Source organism: Augochlora pura, chromosome 10, assembly GCF_028453695.1.
Source record: "Augochlora pura isolate Apur16 chromosome 10, APUR_v2.2.1, whole genome shotgun sequence".
Lineage (NCBI taxonomy): Eukaryota > Metazoa > Arthropoda > Insecta > Hymenoptera > Halictidae > Augochlora > Augochlora pura.
This window is the reverse complement of record NC_135781.1, coordinates 9,091,728-9,115,369: the sequence shown is the minus strand read 5'-3', so window position 1 is coordinate 9,115,369 and position 23,642 is coordinate 9,091,728. Positions and strand designations below refer to the sequence as shown.

Genomic DNA, 23,642 nt, shown 5'->3' with positions numbered 1-23,642 from the left:
TTCGCGTCGGTGCAACCACGGCGGAGTAGCAACTCGCTCGCTCTCCTCTATACGAGCGCGAGCGCACACACGCAGCGCGACCGCACGCATCCCCGCGATACCCTCCCAACACATGCATACACGGGTTTGGATCGGCTAGACGAATAATAGAGGAGCTGCGAGGAGAATATCCGTGTGCACGTGTGCGCCTCGGTGCTCATCGAGCCAGCAATAGTGAGATTTTTTCGGCGCTTCGCTCTCTGCCGAGCACACTTTCATTATCTGAATAGTGGAACAAGTGCTCGATTGCTGATCGCGTAACAGGCTACGTTCGATTTTTTCGAGTTTACTTTGGAAAGGTTGCCGGTCAACTTCTTTCGCTGCTCACTTTTCGTTTCCGCTGCCCGCTTTGTTTTAATTCCCGTGATTAGACGAGACAGTGATTGAACACGTGAAAAATCGATTCGAAATTGCAACTCTGTCCAGCAATATGCTAATGCTCGCTAAGAATAGTACGCTACACGTCGATAGCCTGGACCTTTCTTGTTGCCCGTCCTCTAGCTTGTCCTATACTAACCTCATTACCGAGCCGTGTAACTCTTAATACATTCGCAATTTAACCCTTTGCAGGCTGTTTGCGGTGAGTTCTTGCCAGTGTTTAATAGAATGTTCAAATACGCTTGAAGAACGTACCACTTAGGGTAGTGGAGCCGGTTACTGTAGGGTGACTAATTGCTATACCTTTAATTTGTTTTTGGTTATAATTAACTTTATATTTATCGAATAAGACGTATCGATTTTTTCATACTGAAATAAACAAACTGAAATAATAAAAACTATAACATACCTCATTCGATAAATATACTGTTAATTGCAACCGGAAATAAAACAAACGGACAGCAATTGGCTACCCCATAGAAACCGGCTTCTCTACCCTATTCGTTAATTTATTATTTGAGATACGGTAGAACTCCAATTACCATCTGTTGGAAGACATGTTGGTTCTCACAATCAAGTGGTTCCTATAAGGGATGTCCATCAGACTCCTACCACTGACTACAATTTTTTGTTCATTTAATAAGAGTTCACAATCCTACATAGAATGTGAAGAAAATTCTCCCTGTCTGAAAAATGCGCCTATTTTTCATCTTAAAAATGAAATATTGATAACATTAATAGATGAATTTTAAATTGATCAAAATCAGACGTCTTTTTTTCAATTCTTTCCTTTATATTACAACGTTCACTTTACATGCATCGCATTAGTTTGTACATTATCACAATTCACAGATACCTTGTCACAAATACAAAAGTCTTACCGAAATAATCTTCTACCAAATCTATCGATTTTACCGCAAAGTCGGAAACAGCGACCCGAATAGCAACGCAAGAGTAAAGAAGCATTCCATTAAGTTTCCAATTCTGGGACCACCGAGTTGTTAATTCATCTGCGAGCGAGCAGCGGCGTTTCTGACCGGAAGCATCAGTATTAACGCCAGACCGCGTCGGATTCGTGTCGCGAGATTTCTAATTAGTGCCGATCAGATCGATTTCCATACGAGCCTACCCAATCACACGGGCATTCGACCGAGACTGGACAGGAGAATGATTCGAACAACAGGATTCACGGTCGTCCGGTCCCGTCGATTGATGTCACCGGAAACGAGCTGCGGGTCCCGCGATCGGGACGAAAGACGTCACGCTGCCTCGTCCGGGTCCGAGCTCGTAACGAGGGCGAATTTTCAATCAGGGGGACGCGAGGAATGAATTAATTCCGGGAAAATTTGAAAGTGCAGAGAGCGGGCTGCTCACGAGATGAAGCCCCGGCCGTGGTTACCGGAAACTCGGCCGGCCGAGGGCTCCGTTACTCGTAAAGTCGTTCCGAACCTGATCACGGGGATCGATCGTAGCCGAATTATTGAATAAAATATGACGGCGTCTGGTTGTAATGAAATAACTTCCGCTATGCGCGGCCCGTTTCCACTTCCAGCGAGTTCGCTCGACCCCTGATGCACTCTTTGTGCCGGCTGATAAGCTCCTCACAAAGTCTGACAGATTTCTTCGTGGAAATCTCCTTGAAATTACACGCTAATAGACATCGGGAGAACTCTTTACTCGGAAGAGCCTCGGCGAATTATAAATTTAATGTTATCCTTGGAAAGGTTGCACAGTGATACGTCAGAAAATTACCCTGCGAAATTTAGTTTCGGTTGCACTGCTTTCTTTTGCAAATCAGAATTTTTATTATAAAAATTGTTGATACAAGTGCTGCCATCTATCGTACAAAGGAAATAGGTATAGACTAACGATTTTTAATTATCGGTTACTCTTCGGTTTAGTAATTATTGTCCGAACTCTTGGTACCTCTTAGCAAAGATGTTTGCTGGTCCAAGAAAAAGTTTAGTACATAATATCTAGTTTCGGATTTGGTATTTCCTACCTGTGAACAATAGGTAGTTGTTTGTGAGTGCTCGGAAACCAATGGCTACTTTACCTTACAGAAAGGTGGTTCTACAACTTTGAGTAGATACTTGAGAATTATTTTTCAGTTTCCTGATCGGAATCTCGTGGGAACCGTTCTTTCCTTTCCGGTCACGTTGTGAGTTGGCATTTGTTGAAAGAACTTCTCTACAATGTGGGTTTTGTTTTTCTCGTTCTATCCCATATTTTGTTCCAGTTCTATGTGTTCGCTGTATCCAATGAAATGGCGTTGGTCACGGTTTTGCTTCCTTGGAGGGATGCGGTCGATTTGCCAACTATGTTCGCTTTCTTGTTACCCACTATACTCTGGTAGGATGAGACCGATACAGGGATAAACAATTGATTAATATCTAAACCGTTTTAGAAACGTGGACCAAATATTTTGAATAAGAAGATTGAAGGGAATTAATGCGCTCCGTACAAACTATAATTACAGTTTATTGAATGAAACGAATATTCTAAATTATATAATTATATAAGTTACGAAAACTATTTTACGAAAGTAGCAGTATATAATTAGTATCGAGAACACACCGACAAGATATAAAAAAATGTAACTTCTGTTCTTTTATCAGACTCGGTTCTCAATAATAACTGGATTAACCCGGTAATGGCGGATTACGATCAGACATCTCTAAAACGGAATTCGTAACCGTAACCACAATCAGTATCGATTCTTCATAAGCGGTTGCAACCCACAAAATGGAACTGTAACTCATGCTAAGAGCAGGTTACGAGATCGAACTTTTTATTTGTAATTACGCTTTCGTGCAAATCAGTTCCATTTATCTCAAGGAAAACTACTATGAATGGAACACGTATTAAATGGGACATTATCATTATCTGAAAAATTATCAAATCTTTTATAATAAAATTATACATTTTTTATAACTATAATTTTACATATCTAATCACACGTAATTTGAAACCGCTGGCAGTTAATACGTAATTATAGCAGGTAATTAATTATTTTCATGGTTGTTGGTAATATTTTTCCTTTCTTTCTCTTAACGTTTAATGAAGTACTATTACTTTTGACGAAGTTTTTCTCTATTGCATTCTTTCAGGGTTTTCTTTATAATTATTACACCATTATTTTTTAGGAAATCTGTTGAGATAATATTTAAGATATTTTTGTCCGGAAATTAATTTTGTTTTTATTTTATTATTTTTCATTCAAGCCATTTGATATTTTGAATAACTGATAAATTATATGTGATTATCCATTATTGTAAATATAACAATCACATTTATTTGCGGTGTTTGTTACTGTATTTTCTATAATGCTTCGTTCATTTGATAAAGATATATTTTAAAGTCCTAAACTCACTATAAAATATATCTTTTTAGCGCATTCAGTATACTTAAATTATAGTAAAGACTACGTAATATAAGTTATAGTAAACTTTCAGTTAGTTAACCAGGTTTCGGTTAGGATCCGGTGTCGAGACAGAATTCCTGGCAACAAAGATAAAGTCTTTCGAAGAAATGAAATTTCAGTGCCCGATGCTTTTTGATTGCAGATCACGTGGATCGACGGCTTAGGGAACGTGCTGCACGAGGGTATCAAGACGACGAAAGAATTGTTCGACGACGGCCCTCTCTACACCGTGAAATCCGTCCTGACGGTGATGCCGCGGAAGGACCACGACAACACGACGTTCACGTGCCAAAGTCAGAACGCGGCTGACCGCACGCCGCAGAACGCCAAGCTGCGCGTCGAGGTGAGTCCGAACGAGAGGAGAACAGAACCCAGAAAACTGGGCCATCCCAGCTAGAAAGGGATTCGGGGCTTTTGCACATTCTCCTCGACAACCCATTTTTCGAACGGAGGAACGAGATTAACACAGACCGCGCGAAACCGGCCGGAGTCACGGTAACGGGCAGAAGAATAATTAACGGGGTGTTCCGAAAACTGGTCCGCGGTGTAATCGTCTTACAACGGAGAGCTACTTTTGACCATTTCCGCAATTTACGTTTTTACACGGGAACGTGCTGCTTTATTCCGCCCAGTCAAACATGCAGCGGCCGAAATAACGATAGATTAATCTCGTTTTCGTGATATAACAACGTATTTTGTGTAACGTGTCTGCTTTTTGTTATTAGTACGTGATTCGTTAGAGTTCATTTAACGAAACACATAATTATTTCAATAATATAACTATTAATACGGTTATTATGTCAGTATGAGAAAAATTTTGAAATTCTGTGCGAAATAAATATATTGTAGATTTACTTAATATTTCTATATTTGTATTTACAAAATTATCATAAATGTATTACGGATTTAATTAATTACGTAGGAAACTTAATATGCAGGTTTTTCTCTATTGTTTTTTTTACCTCTAATATGAGAGATATGTTACGAAAAACTCGTTGTTGTGTCAGAAAAATGAAATGAACCTACCTTTATTTTGACTAAAATGTTTTTATAAATGATGAGTATTGATGAAAACTGAAATATATGAGTCGGATTATATTTGCTGAAAAAAAAAACAAAATCGATGTCGCAACAACTAGGAGACGACCGTCAGTAAAGGGAACACACTTTTGAAACTGCTCTTACAGAGGGTGTCCACCCCAAGCAAACTGAACTTTGCCAATTAGCTAAGAATGTAATATTAAGCGACTGTCACGTAAGCGTACCTCCTGATCGTTATCAGCATTTATCTGAGTCTTCCCTTCCATAAGTCGTTAACATTAGAACTACCAAATCACATCCTTTACAGTTACTAAACTTACAAAAATATTTCTATGAGATAATTTATCATGAATCTCTCTATTCAAATATATATTATTTAATACTACGTAGCCAAAGTTATGATTACTTTTTTAAAAGTAATATAAATCATGGGGAAGTGTAATAATTTACGTCTATATTGTACTTCATCGAAAACAGTCTACTTTAAACTCATATTTATACAATATGTACAAACTGTACGATTATAATGCATATATGAAGTACATACATATGTATAATCGCGTAGAGTGAAATACACATAGCGGCAAAAACCATTTCGCTTAGATAGAATCGCGTTTTAGGCCACCGTGCATCGGTTCAGCGATCAAAGCCGATGCGTCTGCCGCAGTTCGTTCTTAGGAACATCGTTTAACTACTTGTCACCGGCCGATATTAATTACCAAGGAATTACGTACGACGGCGAATAAAGTACGCGAGGCACTCCTGCAGTCACGCGAGGCAGCCGCCTCCGTTCCAGGGATCGATCGTGTCACGGCGCGGCGATGCTCATGAAAGTTTGAGCATCGGCTCGCGTGACGTTTCGAGCATCCCGTGTAGCGCTCTATCAAACGGCTGTATCTCGGTTTTCAGGTTCGCTACGCGCCGAAAGTGTCCCTGAGAATCCGGTCTGGCCTGGACAAGAATGGCCGCATCATCGAGGGGACCGAGCTCCGGTTCAGATGTCGTGCCGAGGCCAATCCATCGAACGTGGAATACAGGTGAGCGGTAGCACGCGAATAACGCGAGTCCACGGGCTCCGGTTGCTCGTATCGCTGCCGGCGAACAAGAGGCCGATAATCGATATTCGACACCGCACACCGCGCGACGATCCAAACCGGCCTCGTTACAATGTTGCATGCCGGGGCGGCCGACCTCCGCAACTGTCGCAGACAGAAAATTTGTTCGCTCGTCATCTAAGTTACCCGTTGCAACTTCAACTCGTGCTTACGTCTTCGACGCTAGAGTAGAGATTCTACGCGCTTCCAAAGATAATGTTGAAACCAGTTTCGAGTTTCAACGAGGACATTGAAAGGACCACCCCCCTTTTAGCTATCAAAGGGAGCAGAAATTCGTTCGTTCGACATTCTAGCTACGATGTCTGCTACGTTGCATAGTGAAATATTTATCACCGAAAAGTGAGGGAACTATTTTATTCTTTTTGCGAGAACAGAATATTTGGAAATAACATACTGCTATTGTCTAGTACAATTTCACGAAAATTAGCAGAACATTGTTTTATTTGACTACAAAACGAATTTTCTTTTATAATTATGTATATATGTGTCTCCAATGCATATTTCTCTGAATTTAATTCAATCGAACAGAAAACAGAAATTAAGATAATAACGAAATATTTTAAATGTAACGTGCTCCACGGGTTTTTGGTAACTTATAAGATTGGTAACTTTATAAGACACAGGTAATGGTGAATATGATACTACTTATCACTTACCAAGAAGAATTCTGTTGATAAAGAAGTTAATGAGTGGACAGGAATTTGAAAACTGCTTAAGAGAAGGACAGTGTCGCTTTATTAATTAAATCAAAGGAGCAATATTAAAATATCGCGTTCTATACGTACAATTACCTCAGAAAGGACAAAGTTTTCGGACCAATTTTTTACTATTTTTTTTAAACAAATTCCCTACTATACACCGTACGGGTAGAATAGCCACCAAACATCGAGAAATGGAAAGAAACCGCGAATTTCCGGAATCAGGAGCGCGAGGTTTCCCGTGCCTTAGCGAAGCAAGGATCGATGTCTTAGCCAGGGACGGCTTGCGCACAGCGGACAATGGCGAAATTAGCGAGCAATCGGTTGCGGCACGGAGCAGCGAATAATTTATGTAGCCAACAAAAGGAGGTACAATGTAAAGTTTAAGACAATGTTAACTGGTCGTGCGTCGCATTACGCGTTGTCTTGTTGTCCGCTTCGATGGTTCCGCGAGTTCTCGGGGACAGAACGTGTGCGCGCGAGCGCGGCCGTGCACGCGTTCACTGTTGTGTTTTGTCCCGACGATTGAAAGATCTCGGAGTAATGAAAGCGAAAGCGGACGACGGTCACGTGAATGGTCCGCTTTCGTGCCGGGCCCCCGTATTGAGGACGGGGCTCTCCGCGAAGATAAAGAGAGAAGGTAAACGGGATTTAATTAAGCGGTGCAACTTTCGTCGCTGCGCCCAAATTTTATAGGTCAAATCGGAGTCGTATGACCAACACATGTTCGCAGCTCCTTTCTGCCGCGATCGAGACTCGTTTACGATGAAACTGCGCGTTCGCTTGTTCGCTCTCGTGCAAAATAATAAAACTCGTTGCAGAGGCAGTGTATTCTATAGCTATTAGCAACGCGATTTTGATGGAGGTCTATCGTAGCTAGTGATGGATCGTGAACATGTTCAACCAGTATCAATTCCTTATGACAAAGAATCACGGTATCGTAAGCATACATATATGAATGTCAGACATCGAAACGTATAGATTCCTAATGATACTTTCTCAAATGGATCCTTCAGAGGATGCTACAATCATAGATTGATTCAAAGTCCCTTACTTCTCTGTATTTATTTTTTTATTTTTTCGTGATGCTTGCAGAACATGTTGTAGGCCTAAATACACTAAAGACACCCTTACTCAAATAATTCAAATAAAATTCTGATCGTTATATTATTTAAATATATATTAATTAAATATATCATCAACTAATGCAGAACATAAATAAAGTTACTATATAGTATTTGCTATTACGATGTTACAAAAATAGATCGTCAAATAAGAGAGTATCTACAGTACTTTTCACCGAAGACACGAACCCGTCGATTGCCGCGCTTGTTCCACTTACGCCTTCTCTTCGGTAACGTATGTGAGCGCGATTCGAGCGTTGAAAAGAACTGCTCCTCTCATTTATTACCATCCGAAACGATTCTTGCCGCCCTTTTCATCGATTTTTCCATCGCCGACCGATATAAATCTTGCGACGCCGCACCGACGCGATGCCGCCGCCGCGCTACCCGGGACGAGCATAAACTACGATCTCGAGGAAGATCGCTCCGGGGACGCTACTCCCGGAACTAATTCAAGAGAGGTTATCGTTTCCACGTCTTTGTTCCTTTTGTCGACACGGAAATTCGTATCGATCGACGAAAGAAATGACAGGCGTAGGAGGCAGCTATGAATGGGAGACAAAACATCCGATGTCCCGTGCTTTTCTCGCGCGGCTCGCAATTCCGTGCGTCAATCCCGCCGCGATTTTCAATACTTCCGCGCACCTTTTCTGTAACGCGGTCACGGGTCGGTTGCATCCCCATATGAAATCTTGATTCAGTGTCAGCATTTCAACATGAATATGGTCTAATTCTGAACTTGAAAGATCTTTGCTGTTGTTCTCGAGTCTATACGAACTGAGATGAAATTTCAATTGTAACAAAGTTATATGGACGAGCAGTATCTATCTTCCATTTATTCTTTACATCTTCCAGGATGATTACCGAGACTAATGATAAACATAATAATGTATTTAGTAACCATGTAAGCATAAAAATCATTGCACAAAAACTTGGAATCGTAACATGACGAATTATATGAATTGTGAACTATATTATGCATAAATAAGTATTTCTAAACCAGTATAATAATTTAATGATCAATGCATGTTACAAAACGTTTTGCAGGCTTGCGTAAATTTAATCTATTGTGTTTCGGTTCACTGTAGAAGTGAAGAGCTAAATAACGCTAAGAGATAACGTCCTCAAAATAGTATGACATAAGCTTTAATATGGAACAGATTTTTCCAAAATTTAACTGCTCCAATTTTTCTTCAATTTGTAAACGAATGGTAAAGGTACTCCTAAAGTACTCCCCTAAATGGTCCATGCTTGCTTTTTACAATTGAGTACTCAAAGAGGTCGGATATTCTAGGGACAGACCTCGTATGTCCATCTCCTCCGAATTCATCCATAAAAATTTGAACGTGCAGCAGTCTAGTCACTTCGTTAGTTTCAAAACGGTTTCTTAGCAGATGACAGTTATAGTAGTTTTTACGTGTAATTGTCATATATAAATTGCGGGGTCTGAGAAAGACTATGGTCCATGATAAAGTTTGACTTCTGAGGTTTCGTTTCATTAGACAAATGAACTGGATTTTCCCTTAGTTCGTAACAGAAATTTTGCATTTCGAGCTTAAGCTTGATATACGCTCGGATTTTTGAGAAACGCGGCAGACGGTTTTGTTCCGCGGCCGCAAATATACGGAGACGGTTCGGAAAAACGGATTACGGAGCGAGAAATGAACGACGTCGGTGAAAAGAGAAAGAGAGCAGGTCGCGCGGTGCCGCGCCGGTACGAACAGAGAATATTAAAAAATGCATAATTATCCCTCGAGCTTTTTTCACCGCTGGCTGGTCGACCGCCGGTGGCCTCTTTTTGCCGGAGAGCCTCGCATATTATCGTGCAATTACACACTCACCGGCCTATCCTCTTGCTCTGCTCTTCCCAGGTGGTTTATCAACGAGAAGAAGGTCATCGGGGACTACACCACGGAGATGATCATCCACAACGCGACCCGCGATCTTCACGACGCTATCGTAAAGTGCGAGGTCCACAACGACGTCGGGAAAAGCGAGGACACCGAGACCCTGGATATAACCTGTGAGTGCGCCGGCTTTGCCCGGGAAAATTTTCGGCTCGGAGAATCGGAATAATTCCCGCGGATGATACCGCTCGCGTAGAATTACTAAATTCCCCCGACAGACGCGGAGCGTTACGGGACTCCGAGACCGAATCTACGCATTACTATTCGCTGACTCACCCTTTCTTCTATAATCTGCTACGCCCGTCCAACGGGCCACTCCGATACCGTTTCGCCCGGCTATTTAGCCGGTGGATCCAGTTTCGTGAGCTTCTCGCGCGGGGCATCAGCGAAATTCGAGATCACGCTTGTCAAAAAGACCTGGGAGGAGGAGGATAAATTGGACCTCTTCAGGGAGCATTTGTCCGTGTATTTTTGGAGCGTCTTCGCGATTTATGGTTACCTTTCCTGGTCTGAGAACGGCGAACGTGATCCCGCGTAACGTTGTAGAAAATGGCGGCGGAGACGCGCCCGTAGAGAAGCGATCTCGTGGCGCTCTTTTTCTTCCACCCCCGTCTCAGCCTCTTTTCTCTCTCTCTCTCTCTCTCTCTCTCTTTCTCTCTTTCTCTCACTCTCGTATTCTGCCTATCTATATCTCTCGCTTCGCTTGCCACACTGTCGCATCAATCTCGAGGGATTGCCGGAGGTCAAAATTCAATTCCGCAGACGGGCCGCAGTTTCGACACCCACCGGTCTCGGTAGAGACGCAATACGGCGCCAAGGAAATCTTGCAATGCAACGTCGATGGGAACCCGACCCCGGAGATACGCTGGTACCACGAGGACTCGGAGCGACAGGTCGCCTCTACACCAAACATAAGCGTCGCTGTGGATCACGAGACCGCCGGACGGTACTTCTGCAAAGCTTACGTGCCCGGCTTCCCGAAATTGACGGGCTACGCGAACATCTACATCCGTGCGCCTCCGAGCATCGAGTCGCAGAGGGTTCAGTACGTGCCGGACGAGGGAGTCGTCAAGGTATTCTTCATCGATTCCTTTTGACCACCACCGTTCCCGATCATGTTCACCTCCGATCCGTGTTAAAATCCTTCAACGTTGACACTGTATGGATCATCCCGCGATCGAACGGAACGAATTGTCTTTTAAGACACCGTCCAAGATCGCGGGACATTTATTTTGCCGTGTCGTTTCACGATGTCCTGGAAAAAGCCGCCGAAAACACCGTCTGTTCCGATTTACATCCTCGTAACTTCTCCCGCGGGATTTTGGGCCGGGCGTTTATAGAAAGTATGCGAAAGCACGACGAGGCGCGTCGTCTCGAAATCTCGGAGCCGGCCGTGTAACTTATGGCATAACCGTGGTACGCTCGTTGATATATGTTTTACAGAGGAAATCCCGGTGGGCGCGATGAGCACTTTTTCTTATTTTTTCTTCTCGCGCCTTCTTTTACCTTTTATCTCCGGTTAATCGTCCTGCCACGTACTACCCATTGCTCAAAAGAGGGCACTCGTTTCGGGCGTAGGGGCAATTCACTCGTAATCCCCACGTGCAATGAAAAATTGATAAAAATGTTAATTAGTAATTACAAGCAATCGCAGGCAATCGCGTTTGCCCTACTTGTGCAGGGTAGAAATCGGTTCTACGTTTTTCTCAGTGATTTCTTCTGAGCAACGGACAGTAGTTGCTCGTCGACGCACATGGTAACGGTCTAAAACGGAACACGATGTACATCGGTCGATTCGGCGGCATAGAGGACAAGCGTCGAACCGGAGGCCTTTTTCATTCGACTGTTCTTCCTCGATTTCGCAGGTGAAGTGTACAGCGATATCTGTGCCAAAAGCGGACTCGGTGGTATGGAGCTTCGCCGGTCGCGAGCTCAATTTCTCGTCGAACAATACGCCTTTCTACGTGCAGGAGGAATACACCGCCGAGAGGGTCGTCAGCACTGTCACACTGCTCGATCCCATATCTACGTACTTCGGGGATTACAACTGCACGGTCACGAATAGCTTCGGCATGGATTCCGTCATAATCAAGCTGACGGCACACAGTAAGTTCATATCCATTATGACTGAACTTTTTCCTTTTTTATCACTCTCCCTCTCTCTATCTCTCTCTCTCTCTTTCCCGCACACGTACACGCAAATTACACAAGCACATACGTATACGCACACCCATCCACACACGGCACCCCTCTCCATCTTTCGTCTATTCCGCGTTTCTCTGACAGCTCGTAATTTCGCGTTTTTTGACGCGATACACGCGGAATTGGCAGCGTTCTCGGTTCGAAAAACGCTCGAAGCGTTCGCGACCGAGAAATGAATGGATCCTCAACCAGGAGAACAAGGGTCACCTCCGCGAAAACGCACCGAATTCTGGTACGGCCGGGTTTCGATCGACTCTTTTTGACGGGCAAATGAAAACGCAATGACGGAATCTCGATCCCGTAGAGCGACCGCGCCCGCTGCTGATTTTGCATTTTTCGGAAAAACGCCCCCAGGTATCTGATCCATCCGATCGAGCGATCCCGTTTTTTGCAGCGGCGGAAGCGCGGGCGAGAGACTGGAACGGTCGGGTTGACGTTGAATCTTCTGCGCGAGCAAACGCTGCAATACGCCGAGGAGAACAGCCGGGAAACGCGCGAGCAAATTTTGAACGAGATATAGACCACTTTCGGGGGCTCCGCGCACGTTCCGGGGACCTCTTAGATTCTATTTTCGGCGATTCATTCAATCCGTGCGGGACACGCTAAGCCCGCGAACGCATTAGCACAGAGAAACTCCGAACTAAACAGATTCGGGCGCGATACACGAGCGGAAGCCTGCTTCCCTAGTTGCAGCACCTGGATTTCCCGCTGCGCCGGTCTTAATAGAAAATTTCCTCAGGTTCTGGTCCTGTCTTCACTGCAAATTACGATGTAATCGACTTCCCGCGAAAAAATGTATTTCCGCAAAAGAATTTCTGAACCAGTTCTTCGTTATCTCCCGGATACTTGGAAAAGAAAACGTACACCGCACCACCGACGTCGACGCAAATCAGAGGTGGATGGAGCAATTAATGACCGGACGCATTAACCAGGCGAATCGAAAGAGCAAAATCGAGCCTCTCGACGCGGAAAAAAAGAATATTCTACGCTTTTTATTCATATTTACGTGCATGGAATCATCCCTTTTTCAATCCTATCCATTCAGTGAATAACCGGCGCAAGTTATTCGGAAAATTCGTCGCTTATATACGCGAATTGCTTCGGACGATCTGTATTCGGTATTTTAAATAATTCAAGCGGCCGTTTTATAAAGTTCTGCCGATGTGTGCGTTACACCGTAAATTCCACGGGATTCAATTAAGCGACACGCGCCGCGCCACGCACATTTTGCGTACACTTTGTAAAATTTAGCCGGCCTCATTAAGCAGTCGGTCGCAGCCGCGGCTACCGAATTTTATCCTCCCTCCCCCCCCCCCCCCCCCTGTCCAGCCATTTCCGTTCGTTTTCCTTTTTCCTGTTTTCACGATACGACACATTCAGACAATCTGAACAGACACGGAAAGAGAGAAACCCAATGTCGTCCTAACTCGCCGAGCTAAATACTCGAGATTTTAACCAAATGTGACGCTTAGCGTTGATTCCAGTCGATTGGCAACTGATTCTCATCATCGGCGGATTGGTCGTCTGCGTGATCCTGATTGGCGTAATCATTATACTCATTCTGCAGTGCAGAGACCGCATCAAACAGCCCCGGCCGAGGACAGCACAGACTCAGGAGACTGATATGCGTGAGTGGAATATCATGTTCGAATGAATTATACCGCCATTAGTCAAGCTGCGCAATTTTCCATTGTTTTCGAGTTCGTGACTCGTCATTTCGTAATTTCGCCGTTGTAACGTTCTTCCGAGGAGGCCCGACCGTTATCGGCGGCATCTATCGCTAACGATGCGGAAAAATGTTCCGCGGATGAAGGATAGGTTATTGAATGCAAACGAGCCCGATACGTTGCGCTTAATCCGCAACTGGAAGGGTGGGGTCGACGCAACACGCGGCTTGTTCATTGTTCGAAACGTTGTCGCTACCAACATGAGCGGCGGTTATCAGTTGGCCTAACAGGCAATGGGACTTGCGAAACCTTTCGAATCGCGAATTATTATCTAGCTTTCTCTCTTTCAAATCCTAAAACTATTCGGTCATTTTTTATAAATATATCTATATAGAATAGTATAGTATAATCATTTCTGAATTGGAACAAGCAACTTGAACTTTCAATTGAAAAATTGGAAAAAGATCATTTCTTAATTTCTTTATCATCCCAATAAATTTTCGAAAACAATTTTTTTAGCCACTATTTAGTAGAATAATCCTATCATCCAACAAAATTTTAACGAAGTTATTACTTTTTAAAAAGTATCCCAACATTTTTGTTACCGAACGTACATACGTGAACGAACTTTTTCATTTTCAACCATTTAAAAATTTCGTTTAATTGTTAATTGCTTTCGAAGCAACGTTGCACGCGATATTACAGATGGTAATGTGATGGCAATTTGAACTTTTTAATATATTTCGCAACTGTACTTCAATTCTGGAGAGCAAATTTTGTTAAGGGTTGTTAGAGCGAACTTTTTATCTGATTTTGCGAAGCTCGGATAAAATTTCTAAATGCATCGGAGTCAATGGATTTGATTACAAATTAACATTTCTATTAAGAATTTTATTATGAATTAACGTGTCAGCATATCTTTAAACATTTTTTAAAAATCGGAGATCAACTATTTGGTACATGAAGATACGTTGTATTTAATAAAATGATTAAAAACAGTAGCTGAAACACGTTGGTGACGAACGTGCTAAGTAATAGTTGGAAAACTATAATAAATTCATACGGTTGTCTTTAGTAAAACTGATACGGCTGTCTCTGGTAAATAAAATGTTAACTTTACTGTCCGCTGCATTTGGTTGCGTCGATTCCGCCGAGTAGCGTGTCCAATACCCCGTCGAAAGAGTGACATTAGAAAAATCCTGTCATCGAGCCCCCGTGCTGACTCGGCTGGTTTGTTTTTCGGTGGTTCTACAGAAGAAACAGATTCGAACGCTGATCGATATCGAGAGAGTGACAGAAGCAGTAACCTCTCGGATGTCAAAGCGGATATACGAGCGGGTTCAAGTGTCAGCAACGCAGAGAGCGTGACAGCACTTGACAGCGAGGGCGAAGGAAGCACGAGAGGTGTGAATGCATTGGCACTGGCCGGGCCTGTTCCGAATCCGCTGGGTTATCGTTACAGCGCCGATTATACAGAGCCGTCGTTCCCGCCGAAGAATAATGTAAGTGAATTTATCCACCGTGTATTTGGTACTTTGACAGATTCGGATTATTTTACGTCCTCTGTATCTTGGAACAAAAGCTGACGGTCCCATGAGCGCGCTGCGAAACGCGTTATCTAAATTGGAAACGCTCGACGACATTGCGAATTTATTTCATCCCTTTTGCCGTTTCCAGCCCTAGTGCATGAAACACCAGAGATTCGTAAGCTACAAACAACTCATTATTAATAATCCATTGTTGCTGTTATAAAAGACAAACAACCTGTTACTGTTAGTCACCTCTCATATTACTTTGCTCCTTGTACAGCTATCTCTTTGAGCGGTCTTCATATTATGTAAAAATCTGATAAAAACGTCGCGTATACGTCGGACACTTTCATCGGGTAAAACTTTCTAGAAAAGATTGCAGATGTTCCAGCTTCTATATTTCAAGTAGAGGGAAGGGGCTATTTATTATATCTCGAGAACGTCACCGGTTTATGAACCACATTCTGCCCGCATTGAATAACAATTTCGAGTCGCATAGGAAAATTCACGGATCAGTACACTGTGCTAATATCTAGCACACGCGGAAGTTTGTGCAGCGCGCTCACCAGTGTCATGCCCGGGAGGGATTAATTCCTCTTCCGTACAGTTTACATATTCCGGTTTCCGTGTCCTATCGGCAACGGAGTTTGCGTATCAGTAACAAGAAAAGAGTCTTAACGAAAGTGGAGCACGGGCGGGGTAGTACCATGATATTCAATTTCGTGCGCCCCGTTAGTTACCGAACGGCCCGTTTGGAAAAAAAGGCCGGCGTGTTCCTCGCGATTGTCGCTAACGTTTCCCCGTTTCTTCCTGTTGCAGGACGGCAGTAACAATAACGGTTACGTGCCGTACGTAGACTACACCCGCGATTACATGCCGCCCACAACGCAAGGCGTGGGTGCGTCGCGGGAATCCTTAAGCAGGATACCATCGGGCGGGATCCTCGCCTCGAAGAAGATCGGTCTGAGTTCCGCGAACCTGGGCACCTCGAGTCCGCAGGCAACTCCCGCGATCGACCCGCGTTTCTCCGCAACGTACGGGAACCCCTACCTCAGGTAAACTTCCAGGAAGCTCGGTCTCGATGAAACAGCGCCGCGCCTCTGTCACCGAGTCTGCAATCTAGTTCGACACGCTATAATAGAGGAACCTTTGACCAGCTGTAATTGTGTTTTGACACGGTAATCCCACAAAGGAACGCGCGAATTCTACCGAAGACGATTGGATTATAGCCCGTCCGTCCGTCCCTCTTTCACGTAGCGGTGGAAGGACACGGGACGACTGCAAAAAGAGAGACAATGGAACGTGACGTTACGTGAATCGGCCGTGGAACCGGGACACGTCCGACGGAACGGACAATATTGGAACAACGGGTGCACGAACGGTGCCCCTGTCGACGACATTATAAAATGCGGCGTGTTAACATTACAATATTTACGGCATATTGATCAACGGATTTACCGGGCCCCGTGTACAATCGTTTCTATGGATTAATCGAGCGCCCTGTAAATTATGAATCGTCCGTCTTGAATATTTATAACGCTGCCTCGGATGCGGGCCTCGCGCGAGTTTTAATATTAATCGAGCAAATCTGCGCGCGCGTAATTCCATGCCCGCACGATCGACACCGGCAGCGGTCCACCATGCAGCGTCACATGTTCCATGGCCAAAATTCAATTTCTTATGTTTAATTTATGTGAAAAGTTTATTTTGCCACAAACTGACAACGCTTTAGAGCTTCCCTGCTATATTCTGCGCTGAGATACGGCGTTCTAAATACAAAATTATTATAACATTTACAATGAAATTAAGTTAAAATTAAATTATTTTAATTCTAATTCTCTCTATTTTTCCCACGTTCTTCGCCATTTCAACTTTTACTTAAACCCCTGCATTATAATAACGAGTCAGATTCTTGAAAAACGTTTCGTGCACGATTCGATAAATATGGCTGCTAATCATTTCCATTAAATCGAAACGAAATTTCAATCCCCTGTCATCGGAATCTGGGAATGAAAGTAAACGAGGACATTTACTCGACAACATAACTATGAAAGACGTAATAGTGCAAGGGGTTAAAAATAGATCACCGCTTGATCACATTTCTATGAAAAGTTCTTTTATTTTGACACACGTTCGTCACTTCGCCCCATTGTGCGGCTCGCCGATTTCCGTCCGCAATATTCCAGTATCGCGACATATATATCTCGCGATACAAATCGATTCGCCCTGCTTACCGTCGCGATCGATTACATGTCTGATCGTTTTTCTTTTCCCTGGAACAATAGAATGTCAGCGGCGGAGCAGCTGAGACACGCGCCACACACGGCGGTGCCGGGAGTGACGCCAGCACCACCACCCTACACGCAAGCAATGAGAATGAATAGCTTGAATACCTTGAACGGCGCTGGGCCGCAGGTTAGTACAATGACAGTGAATGTGTGTCAAATTCCGAGACGCGGTTGCGACATCCCAGGTGCATTCCTACGCTCACCTGAACTAGTTCCGATAAATCTCTGCCTATGGGAATAGCCGTTCCGCCGAGTTGATCTAATCAGCTCGATCAGCCAGTTCGTTTGATACCAGCTTCTCGTTTTGGTATCGCTTTATCGGTCGATCGAAATACTTAACCAAGAGGAAGGAGGATAATAGGAAGTTTCGCGATCCGTTCTGGAGGGTATTAACCACACATAACATCGTCTAAATTGGCTAACCGTGGCACAAAGCTTTCGATAACGTTAAGTTCACCGCGGGTTCCGTCGTAACGATTCGAGCAAAGGAACGTATACTTCGATGAATCATGCAAATTTGATGAAACGAATTTCGCGGTGAAATAATCGTGCACGAGTTTCACGCAATGTCCATGGTTTCCAGGCTCCATTGTCGGCGCACTACATCACGGGCGGCCCGAACGGCGGCGTCGCAACAGTGAAACGCACCTCGGCGGTGGGGACGTTAGCGACGCATGTATGAGGCCAGGGGGTCTATCCGAACTAGAACCGTCGACGTTCGGGCCTAATTAACACCGCCTTTGGACACCGCCAACCCCTCGAAGAGACTCACTATGCGAGCTCGAGCTCGAATATGTTGAAGCCGCGAGGGACGTTACCCTCGAACACGAGCAGCTACTACGACTGTTGGGAGGATAAACTGGAGAGCGAGGATGTCGATCAACGAACTTCCATGACGGCGTCAGAGATCGAACGACTGCTGGGAGAGCCGGGACTGGGGTTAGAGGACGACGATAAAAAGTATCGGCCGAGGGTGCGAGCGCAACGGATCGCGGAGAACGGCGAGACGTTGAGGTACATCGAGCTGGTGCTCCGACAACTGAGGAGAGCCAGCCGAGATCATCAACAGCTTGTCGAGGAGCGTCATCGGATCGACGCCGAGCGACCGCTTCGCGAGTCGTCGGCTACGCGCTTGTACCCCTCGAGCGAGACATGGATCCCGGCAAGACGGAACCGTCATCACGAGCGAACCCCTTGGGAGAGACCCCTAGCGTCGCGGTCGTACGGCAGGCGGGAGGAGGAGTCGCTGGAGCTGGTGGAGTTCGCTGGCTTCGACGTCGCCACGAAACTGTTGACCAAAAGGAAAACCTACGGAACAGGTTTTAATATTCTGGAGACGATGCCGAGCAGGATTCACGAGCGGCCGAGCATCAGCCGACAGGGATTCAGACACGTTCCCGGTTACGCAGGAATTGATACCGCGATTATTCAATGAACAGCCACGAGCTATACAACCCGCCAGACAGCTTGCTTCATGACACATAAGGGTCGCTACCTCGGGCGAGGTTCGGCAAAAACGAGAAACACCGATCGCACCTGCTGGCAACGGAGCGTATATGGGAAGACGGTGCTCGACTAGCAAAGTCAGAGAGTATCCTGTGGCTGATTTCGTGGAACGGAGCCGGCGAGCATGCGTATCGAATGCAATGGTGTACCGGTCGAGTTCTTCGGAAACGATTGACCGCGTTCGACGCGCGGCACTCCATTTTAAGAAGACTGAACGAGAGTATGAAGGCTCCACCGTGATATGGGAACATTGTGTTTTCCTGATTCGTCTGCTGGTCGATCACCGAGGCTGAACACCAGTGGGGAATAACATCCAGAGGACAGATGCCGCGTGATCGGTCGGTGTACGCAACAGTTTCGAGTCGACGCGTAGCAGAAAATAAATATCGACGAAAGACTATGTTCGAGGGACGGGATGAACAGACGGTGGTTAGGTTCGTAGATCGAAGGGGCTCTTCGGAACGAGGACAGACCACTCGGTATCGACAATCTTTTTATTCGCATAATTTAGATCTCGATAAGCATTTAAAGCGGTTCACTCGAAGTAACGAAGAATAACGAGAGCCGGATCGGGTCGGATCGAATTGAATCGAATTGAATCAGATCGAATGAAATCGAATCAAATCGAAGCGAACCAAATCGGGTCTCGTTGCGGATCGTCGTTGGTCGAAGTAGCGGTCTACTTTGCGGGGGAGAAACGCGTGTGCACGCACGCGTGTTCGCGTGTTTTCTTTGGATGCGGAACACGCGGCCAAACAAGCTTCGTCGGGTATTTCGCTTTTTTGAATATGTGATATTGAGACGGACGTCCGGCCGGGGCGACGTCGAGCGTTATCCGCGACATCGCGTCGTCGCCTCGCCGCGGACCGCCAACGTCTCGGCTGCTACTTCGACGTTACTGTGTCGCGCTGCCTTTTTTTATTTGTAGGAAAAAAAAACGAAGTTATAGATCTCGCGCAGTATTCGCAATTAAGCGCACTAAACGAGAGAGAGAGAGCAAACGACATCGCCGATGATCGCGTGGGACTCGCGCGACAAGGCCCGGCGCGATCACGTGTCTCCTTCCGGCCTGACGATTCGATTAGGCGCGAACGCGTGCTTGTCAAACGATCCACGCGTTCGCCGGGCCGACGTTTGTAAAATAGATAGCTAAAATGATTAGGTATATATACATATATATGCGTGTATATGTATATGAACATGTAATACGTATATGTGTATGTATATATATACACGCATATATATAAATATAAATATATATTATACACCTGTTGTCAATATGAACATAGGGCCTACAGTTCGGTGGCGCTACGAGAGCAAAACACTATTGAAATAAGCTCGTTCGCGAGTAGAACGGCTTCCTGTAAATATACTATATAACGATACAACTAAATAACAGAAAAAAAAAAATAATGAATTATCGAAGCGAGGAAAGTTTTAGGCGAAAGTTATCCGAGGAGAAAGCAGAATATTCGAAAAGTGTTCGCTTGATTGCGCTCGTTGTTAAGTTATTCTGATTTTGCTCGGAATTGTAAATCGGTTCGTTTCTTTACGTTCGTTCGGGACGTTCGTGGTTCACGGGTGAGGAAGATTGAAGGGATCGATCGACAGTCTCCTCGATGATCGACGGAACGATCCTGGATTTAAGCAAGTGCGACGATTCTAAAAAAAAAAGAAAAAAGACAAGAACTGAAATGAAAACGGAGACATCACTGATTCACGTCGCGATTAAGTTCAGCGAGGATCAAATACCATTGATTACGATAACGAAACAGGGTAGCCTATCAATTATTAAAAACGATTCCGAGGGAAAAGGCTGCAGAGTATAAAACAGCGCATTGCACGCGCGGCGGATCGGTGATCAACGGAACGAACTCGAAAGGAGAACTCGAGCGAGCGTGTCAGCGTCAACGACGAGCGAGAACGGCCACCGGATGACAGCGAGCTCGTCGCCAATGGCCGTTCCGTGGCTAGAACGAATATACATTTGTATTGCCAGAGGATATCTTTATATTGTGACGTCTGTAACATAATTTCTGTACATAACTGGAATTATTGCTCACCGTATCTCGTAAGATTTAGTTAGTTTTGTAACTGTGAACAAAAAAAAATGACAAAAACAAAAAGGAGGAACACTATTGTGCATATCCGGCTCTACACGTGAATTCCTCCGGGCGGACAGCGCTCGCCGAAAACGTTCGCTCCGGTCGTTCGAAGATCGGAAAAACAGAATCAGTATTCGCTACGATACTTCCTTCCTATTGAGGACCCGTTCTCACATTCCGCGATCGAGCGTAAGTGCAGCCAGTCGTCAAGAAACGATCAGTTCCTTCGTTCGCGGCGTCGCACCGGCGGGGAACGATCAGGCCCGAGCGAGATCGTGCAGAGTAGTATTATTACACTTGTAAGCGTCTTCGATTTCGACGTTGCTCGGCCCGATCGTTCTCGGGAGCCGCGACATCGCGCAACCTCGTCGACGGAGCGCCGTTTCCGGCGCCGGGAACTGTCCGCCGGAAGTCCGGCTTATTGTACATCCATCACTCTGTACAATGTTCATGCTGATGTTACTGTTAACTATTTAAGAAGAAAGAAAGTTTGTATGCTTGTGCGACTGACTGCGAGAGCGAGAGAGAGAGGGAGAGAGAGAGAGAGAGAGAGAGAGAGAGAGAAAGAAGGAGAGCGTATGTGATGGGGAGTGTTTTTCAAGAATCTCATTCGAAGCGCGCAAACGGAGACGAGTGCGCGTGCGGGCGCCTAAACGCGGGAATTGAAATTCAAAAGGGCGCGCGTACGTGCACGAACGCGTGACATGTAAATGTGTAATTTGCTTGACGGAACTGTACAGACTCACGAACAAGAGGAACACACGATTCACATGCATACACGCGACACACACACACACACACACACACATAACACGGATACACGTACACACACACCGGCGGCGTAACTGTTGCTGCTCGCCTATAGTTGTATTCCGAAGAGGGTGCGAGTATACAACATTTTACGGTACGAGGCTATGCCGAACGAGAAGAAAGAGAGAAATCTTATACATACAGACACATGATTTCTATTATAAAGATAGTAGGTTAACGAAGTATACTGCGGGAAGTAATTACAATCAATGTACTGGATGGCCCGGGGCGATGTTAAAATTAGAAAAGTTTATGTCGTTTGAATCTTAGGAATTTACGCCTTCTTGCCGCGCGGCCATCCTATACGTATTAATTGGTTATCTGTCAATTATTAATTAAATTATATCGATTTCTTCGCCTTTAGTCAAGGAAAGGAACGAGAGCCGGGCGTCGGGCTATCCTCCGAGACCGAGCGGAACGTAAATCCTCTTCACGCGGCGCTGTTCCTCGCGTTGCTCGAGGAACATCGTCCGGAGGAGCATATAACGGTGTATATCATCGAATAGTTTATTTTTCTATAGTGCAATCATTTCATTTCGTGCAATTACCGGGATCGTTGTTTTCATTGAAAGTTTATCCGCGCGATGTACGCTCGCGATCGGTCTCGTGCACACGAGGAAGTTCGGCACCCGCGGCTCGGTCACGCTGTGTTGTAAAACGCGACATTTTTAGGCAATCTAACGAGTCCTTTAGCGAACGATCGTACGTTCCCGTTGTTGCGCGAGTGCGCGAATTGGAAAACGGAAGTAAAAGAGACAAAGAGAGAGAGAGAGCGAGAGAGAGAGAGAGAGAAAGAGTGAGAGAGAGAAAGAGACAGAGAGAAAGTGAAAAAATATTGCCTAACAGGGTGAGCGAGGGAAGTTTTTCAAATTTGTTGATACATTTCATACTTTTACGACTAGGGATTATGGCCTATTACAAACTATTTCGCAAAATTTATCCGTCGATTCAGTCGTTTTTATTCGCGGACGCGACACGACCGGCTGCGTTCAGTGATTTAATCGACGTGCCCTGGCGCGAGGGTGGCCTGGAAACAACTGGAAGAATCATAGTCGCGTTTCAATGGGACGTGCCGCGGCATTGTTCCCAGTGTAAATAACGTTTCGACGCTGGGGCTTAGATCGTAAAACGCAAAACGAAAGGAAACAAGCAACGAAAAAATAGAAGGAATCTATCCTATCGCCGAGGAGCACGTAAATCACGCTGCGCGAATCGGATAACGCGGTCGCGCTCTATTAAAAACGATCGAGCCCCCTTTTGCCTATCGTTTCGCTCCCACACGCTCCTAAACCAAACCCGAACAATCCCGATTCGTGAAACGCAAAGTGAATTTCTAGAAAACGAATACTTTGTCGCGAGTGATCGCGGAGCTACGTTGAACAAGGTCGGGCGTCGGTACTAAGTATGAAAACTGTTTCGAATTCGACTGGGAGATGTATAGAAATGATACATATATAGCATATACCCCCATATTTTTCTCGATGTTAAGCTTCTTTCGCGGAATTCAAGCGAGTGGAACCGCGAGACCTTTGACGATCCAAGAGCCACGATTATTGCCGCAACGAGTATCGCAAATTGTCCGTTTCGCGGAGCGCTGGTTCGTGCCAATCACCCTCTTTTCTCCGGTTGGATCTACAGACTTCGACGGACTTCCGAGTTTCTTTTTCGATCGATTCCGCAACCATCAAACGTACTGCTGTTATTCGATTAACCGTATCATTATTTTATTTTTAAGCAGCGATCTCGACCAATAATTTTGATAAACGCGCCGCGATCGAGCTTCGAGAACTACTCACCGATTCGTCGTGA

The 23,642-nt window shown here is 45.0% G+C and overlaps 1 protein-coding gene across 2 annotated transcripts in view; it reads left to right on the top strand.

Moving 5' to 3' along the window:
• The window catches only part of LOC144475868 (irregular chiasm C-roughest protein), a 226,682-nt gene extending 208,556 nt beyond the window's left edge, over positions 1–18,126 (top strand). The window contains exons 5-14 of one of the 2 annotated variants that reach the window (XM_078192215.1): positions 3,984–4,184; positions 5,792–5,919; positions 9,691–9,842; positions 10,489–10,799; positions 11,592–11,832; positions 13,413–13,556; positions 14,850–15,097; positions 15,944–16,179; positions 17,410–17,539; positions 17,996–18,126. In XM_078192215.1, coding sequence (XP_078048341.1) covers positions 3,984–4,184; positions 5,792–5,919; positions 9,691–9,842; positions 10,489–10,799; positions 11,592–11,832; positions 13,413–13,556; positions 14,850–15,097; positions 15,944–16,179; positions 17,410–17,539; positions 17,996–18,094 — 1,890 coding nt within the window. In that variant the 3' untranslated portion in view covers positions 18,095–18,126. Of the gene's footprint in view, positions 1–3,983; positions 4,185–5,791; positions 5,920–9,690; positions 9,843–10,488; positions 10,800–11,591; positions 11,833–13,400; positions 13,557–14,849; positions 15,098–15,943; positions 16,180–17,409; positions 17,540–17,995 lie in introns of both variants that reach the window. The other variant, XM_078192214.1, reaches the window with a different exon arrangement.
• Positions 18,127–23,642: the final 5,516 nt, after the last annotated feature.